Source organism: Oryx dammah, unplaced genomic scaffold (genome assembly GCF_014754425.2).
Source record: "Oryx dammah isolate SB20612 unplaced genomic scaffold, SCBI_Odam_1.1 HiC_scaffold_2, whole genome shotgun sequence".
Taxonomy (NCBI): domain Eukaryota; kingdom Metazoa; phylum Chordata; class Mammalia; order Artiodactyla; family Bovidae; genus Oryx; species Oryx dammah.
Genome location: NW_024070186.1, coordinates 190,892,695 through 190,899,184, shown reverse-complemented (window position 1 = coordinate 190,899,184; position 6,490 = coordinate 190,892,695). Strand labels below are relative to the sequence as shown.

Genomic DNA, 6,490 nt, shown 5'->3' with positions numbered 1-6,490 from the left:
CCAGGCTACCACCTTGTAACTGGACAGGACCCTGGGAGGTCTTCCCAAGACAGACCCATCCCACCTCCATCCTTCGTCTGCCTCTTTTTAATTGCTGTTATTTATTTTTGGCTGCCCTGGGGCCTCCTTGCTGCTCGGGCTTTTCTGTGTTTGCGGCGGGTGGGTCTGCTCTCTGGCTGTGGGCTGTGGGCTGTGGGCTTCTCACTGCGGTGGCATCTCTTGCTGTGGAGCACAGGCCCTGGAGCTCGCCAGCTTCCATAGTTGCAGCTCCTGAGCTCAGTAGCTGCGGTTCCCGGGCTCTGGAGCACAGGCTCGGTAATTGTGGTCCATGGGCTTAGCTGCCCTACAACATGTGGAATCTTCCAGAAGCAGGGATCAAACCTATGTCCCCTGCATTGGCAAGCAGATTCTTAACCACTGGACCACGAGGGAAGTGCTATTTGGGGATGCTTATAGAGGCTTTACTGTGCAGGCATAATTCATTAAATCACTGGCCACTGGGGATTATCTCAACATTCCAGATGGTTGTGATGTTCTAACAGACTTTGAGACCCTTTAAACTGGATGAGATACCCCTAAGTGCCCCCCTCAAGCAGCCCTGGCATATCACCTATGAGGTGATGTGCAGCACTGGGATGCTAGGAAGGGCACATACCTGGAGCACCATTCTTGAACATCCATTGTGTAATCACACTGCTCTACGCTCCTCTCCTGAGACTGTCCAAATGTCCCTGAGAACAATCAACACTTTGAAATGAAAGCTTTGGCCAAGAACCAGACATCTATCTGGAACAATCATTGATTTATAAAAGCAACTGAGGTCAATTCACCAGAATTCTTATTTCATTTCCTCTGTTTTTGCTTCTAAAATAATCAGTGTTGACTCAAACCATTCCACTGGCTGAGAGACTTTCATGGTGTCCTGGCTCCTCCCCTCCCATGATACCTCTTGACTTTCCACTCTCCTTTTCACAGATATAAGGTTACTTCCCACTAAAGGGTCAAAAGAGCTGCTTTTGTGCTCAACCATAAAATTCTCTGGAACTATCTCCAGGGTTGGCTCAGACCCATAAAAGAGGGTTCCTGACAAGACAGAGGAATTAAAAAGAAGGCTCTGAAGGACCCAGCTTGCACCACAATGAAGAACTTCCCTTTGGCTTCCCTTCTTTTCCTGGTTCTTATCCTGAGTGTCGATCTCGGAGCTGCCACACGTACGGAGCTGCCCCACTCCCTTCCCAGGCTGACCATGGATGGAAGCAAAGGGCCAGCTCCAAGATCCTTCCTCTCTCTGTTTTTTTTTTTCCTCTAAGGTGGCAGTGATGTGGCCAAGTTCTGCTGTTTCCAATACAGCCAAAAAACCCTTCCCTGGAAGCAGGTGCATAGTTATGAATTCACCAGGAACAGCTGCTCCCTGAAGGCTGTGATGTGAGTATTTCTCCTTTGGGTTTTTTGGGGTCCCTTACCAGTTATGTAGTTCAAAAGGTGCTGAGCAGACCACACCCCCCACCCCAGGGCCAGGATGAACCTCAGGCTGGAAACCTGGTCAGTTGGTTATTGCTTAACCTCGGGCATTAACAAGCATGACTCTGAGCTTGGTTTCCTGACTTGCAGACCATGATCCAGGGATCTGCCAGGCACTGTGCTAAGTGCTGGGTATAAAAGAATAAACAGCCCTTATAGACCCAGGTGGCAAGAACCACCTGCCAATGAAGAAGAATGTGGGTTTGATCCCTGGGTTGGGAAGATCCCCTGGAGAAGGGCATGGCAACCCACTTCAGTATTCTTGCCTGGAGAATCCCCATGGACAGAGGAGACTAGAGAGCTACAGTCCAGAGGGTCCCATGACTGAAGCAACTTTGCATGCTTGCATAGATCTTACATCTAGCATCAGAAAGAGGGCATTAAAAGACACTTGCACAAAATAGGTATGAGTGCTTGTAAAGGGCAGCAGGAGGGAGCATGTCATTGGAGAGGAGGTAAAACTTTATCTCTACCCTCCTCGGGGCTCTGGCTGAGCCTGAGAATTAAATGGACATAAAACAGATTAACAGGAGGAAAGCATACAGATTGTTTCATGCACATGGAGCCCCACAGGAAGATGAAGACCCAAGGAAGCAGCAAAATCTACATGCTTTTGTCCAAAGCCTACATGCTTTTGAACAAAGAGGGAATTGTGGAAAAGTAATTAAAATATATGGGGGTGAAGAAAGCTAAAGACTGATAAGAGTTATCTTAATAATGTTTGTTTGTACAGAGTTTTCTTGGCCTTGACTATCTCTGACGTTAAGAATAATTTTTCCTCCAGGTACAAGGAGGACATTTTTCACATGGGAGTTTTATCTCCTGCTTTCAGGAGGCAAAGGGGAGGTCAGAATGCCCTTCTTGCACTTGCTGGTGTTTGGGTTTTTCTGTTTTGTTTCTTGGGTTTTTTTTGTTTTTCGAGTTTTTTAGTGTCTTTAGCACAAAATAATCCTTTTGTCAAAGCGGCATATTTGGGGGCAGCATATTTGAGTACCCTTCATCATAGTCACAGGAGGACCTCACTTAGTGTTGGGAGGCTTTCCTGGAGGAGGTGACATTTATACTGAGAACCCCCGAGGGTAAGTGGGAGCGGCCCAGGTGAAGGGGGCTGGCAGGAGCGTGGTGGATGGGGGCAGGCTGAACATATTTCTGACAAGGCAGACAGGTGGACAAGAGGCAGGTCACACCAAGCTCATCGGCAGCAGGAGAGATGACACATACCGGGAAGGGCCCCTGGAAGGACTAAATGAGGTTAGTATAATGCAAAGCACATAGCGCTGAGCCTGCATCCAGTAAACGTTCAGCAAATGGAAGTGATGCTAAGTTGCCTCAGTTGTGCCCAACTCTTGGTGACCCCACAGACTGTAGCCCGCCAGGCTCCTCTGTCCATGGGATTCTCCAGGCAAGAATACTGGAGTGGGTAATGGAAGTGATCTTTAAGTGTAAATACACAAGTAGGGGCTGTCACTGCTCTCCAGGACTTGGGGTTCCTGAGCATGAGAGAATGTGCAGAAAGGTAGACGACAGGCTCCAAGGACAAACCCAAATATTGTCACAGTTAAGGGCAGGCAAGAGGTACCCCAGTGCCCAGCTATGCAGGGGGATGCTCCTGGGCTCAGGATGCCCTCCCTGGGCCTTCTCCTTCGTGTCTTGATTGACTTTTTGGAGCTTTAGAGACATTAACGCTTAACCAACAGCGGGCAAAAAGCCCCAAGCTAAGCTCAAAGCAGCGGCTCTGTCACAAGTTGTATAACCTTGGACACAGTCATTTGTTTTAAAAGGAAGGTGAGGGGTCTAGATCAGCCATCTGTTGCTGCATAACAAATCACTCAAAGTCTAGTGGCTTAATCCAACAGTGATAATCTTATCTCTCATGGTTTCCCTGGGTCAGGAATTCCAGAAGGGCTCAGCTGTGAGGCTCTGGCTTGACATCTCTTATGTGGTTATGGACAGATGGTGGCTTTCTGGTGGCTCACCAGTAAAGAATCCACCTGCAATGCAGGAGCCAAGTGCAGGAGACGTGGGTTCGATCCCTGGGTCAGGAAGATCCCCTGGAGAAGGAAATGGCAACCCACCCCAGTATTCTTGCCTGGAAAATTCCATGGACAGAGGAGACTGGCGGGCTATGGTCCACAGGGTCATAAAAGAGCTGGATACAACCTAGCGACTCAACAACAGCAGACTGACGGTGCTGGAGCTGGATCAGCTCGGGGGGCTGGAGGCAACTCTCTGCCTCCAGGGCATCTTTGTGTGATCTCTGTTGGGCTAGTTTGGGCCTCCCCATGGAGTGGTGACCTGGGGTGGCAGGACTCCTTACAAGGATGTCCAAAGCTCCTGTATGAGTGCTCAGTGAACCAGGCAGAAATTCTACAACCTTCTATGACCTAGCTGCCAAGTCACATAGCATCACTTCTGCCATTCCTATTGGTCAACCAGTCCTCTAAGACTGGCCTAAATTCAAGAGGAGGAGACATAGGCCCCCACTTCTTAATGGGAACAATGTCAAATGGATGTTCGAACATCCGTGAAGCCCTTTTTCTCCCTTATTTTCCCATCCTTTGGGCTCTTCTCCCTTGCACGTGCCAGGGCAGGAACCCCAGTGAGCACACGGTGCTCCAGCTTAGAGCACCCTTAGGCTCTTGTCGCATCTGAATGCTCTCGAGGAGCAATGGCTGAAAACAATTCAGGGACATCAACTACAACCCCCAGTCTTTTTTTTTTTCATATTTATTTATCTGGCTGCTCCAGTTTTTATTTGCAGCACGTGGGATCTAGTTCCCTGACCAGGGACTGAACCCAGTCCCCGCTGCGTGGGGAGTGCAGAGTCTTAGACACTGGACCACCAGGGAAGGCCCACAACCCCCAGTCTTAAGGAGCTCATGGTGCAGTAAGGAACACGGGAATCTTCTCCACATGGACAGCTGTGGCAAACAACCCACAATAACGTGATTAAGAATTAAGTGGCACCAGCATGTGAGGTTCCTTTGTGCAGTGATGCAAATCTTCTAAAATTGACTGTGGCGATGGCTGTATCATCTACGGATAAATGAAAACCCCTGAATCCTAATTATACACTTTAAGTGGGCCAATTATACAGTGTGTGAATTATATCCCAATAAAGCTGTTATATTAAAACAGAAGAATTTTGAGGCACGGTGCAGGTTGCCTGCTTCAGACCAGAGCTGTTGGAACATGTTTCCTGACAAACGTGGGCCAAGAAGCGTGGCTTCCAGTGGAAAACAGGCTAGGGGAGAGGAGGGAGGGCGGGGCCGGAAGAGGGAGCTGGGAGGCTTCCCTGGTGGGTCCAGTGGTTAAGAATGTGCCTGCCAATGCAGGGGACATGGGTTCGATCCCTAGTCAGGGAACTAAGATCCCACAGGCCTCGGGGCAGCTGAGAGCCCGTGCCCTGGAGCCTGAGCTGGAGCCGGAACACCACAACTAGAGAGGCGCCCACATGCTGCAATAGACTAGACTCAACGCAGCCAGAAAGAAGGAAGAGGCAACAGCGACGGGGGTACAGCAAAGGGGGCACGATCAGGAGATCATCTGGGTCAGGGTGGGGGGCTGCCCCTCAACTCCATCCTCTTCCAGGAGGCCAAAGTTCTTAGTGTTGACTCTCACCATCTCTCTTCCGCAGATTCACCACCAAGAGAGGCCGGAAAGTGTGTGCCCAGCCGAAGGAAGCATGGGTGCAAAGATACATTTCAAAACTCAGAGTCCAGCAACAACTGTGACCTGACCGCTGAATTTTCGGTCCAAGACTCCTGGATCCGGCTCTGCACTTGGCTCTGCTGTCCTTTGATGGAGCCTGAAAAACTTCTCCAACCGAAGGCTCCATGGGTCTGGTAGGGTGGAGAGGAGAGTTTTCAACCAGTCTTGTTTTTAATAAAGATTTGAGTTGCTCAATAAACGTTCTTATTCAATTAAAAACTGAATTTTCTTCAAAGAAAATGAAGGAGTCAATATTTGCCGCTGACTACCTGGCCAGTCCCGAGTCCCTGAATGGACCATGGTATTGAATTCTGTGTTACATTTTTGTTTGTGGGGGAAAAAAAAAAAGCAGGGACGATGTTAATATATTTTGGCAAAAGGCGTATGAACTGTTTTAACACTATATAGAGAGATAAGTTTATGTTATATGGAAAATTAAACTGTACAATACCTCATGGCCTGTTTTTGCAGGATAAATGAAGTACATCCATATTGGGCAGGGTTTTCTCATAAGGTATTAATAAGCTTCCCTGGTGGCTCAGCAGTAAAGCATCTGCCTACCAGTGCAGGAGATGTGGGTTCGATCCCTGCAGAGGAAAGATCCCCTGGAGAAGGAAATGGCTATCCACGCCAGTATTCTTGCCTGGGAAATCCCCCGGACAGAGAAGCCTGGTAGGCTGTCGTCCACGGGGGTCACAAAAGAATCGAACGCGACTGAGAGACTAACATTTTCACTTCATATAGCATAAACAACCTAAAAAAAAATTTACAGATTCATGGGAAGTTGCAAAAATAATACAGAGAAGTCAGGTGTACCCTTTAACCCAGGGTTCCCCGACAGTCACATCTTACACAATTATGGTAAAATAGCACAACCAGGAAATCGACAGCGGTGTAAACGTCTGTCTGAGTCTGTTGTTCTATCACGTGCGAGATTCCTGAAGCCACTCAACAACCAAGAGCCAAACCTATTCCGTCACCACAAAGATCTTACGAGTGTTTTCTCTTCTCAGTCACATCTCCCTTCCCCCACCATCCTTAACCCCAGCAACTCTTAATCTGTCCCCCTTCAAAATGCTGTCATTTCGAAAATGTTATACACACAGAATCGTATCAAACATGACTTTTTGAGGTTGTTTTTTTTTTTTAAACTTCACATAATGCCCTTGAAGGACTTCCCTGGTGGCTCAGACGATAAAGCGTCTGTCTACAATGTGGGAGACCCGGGTTCGATCCCTGGGTTGGGAAGATCCCCTGG

At 48.4% G+C, this 6,490-nt stretch overlaps 1 protein-coding gene across 1 annotated transcript; it reads left to right on the top strand.

Moving 5' to 3' along the window:
- The first annotated feature begins 969 nt into the window (after window positions 1-969).
- CCL26 (C-C motif chemokine ligand 26) lies at window positions 970-5,452 on the top strand. Its single transcript, XM_040261273.1, has 3 exons — window positions 970-1,211; window positions 1,311-1,425; window positions 5,159-5,452. The coding sequence occupies exons 1-3, from the start codon at window positions 1,139-1,141 to the stop codon at window positions 5,253-5,255; spliced, it is 285 nt and encodes a 94-aa protein (XP_040117207.1). The 5' UTR covers window positions 970-1,138; the 3' UTR covers window positions 5,256-5,452.
- The last annotated feature ends 1,038 nt before the right edge of the window (window positions 5,453-6,490 follow it).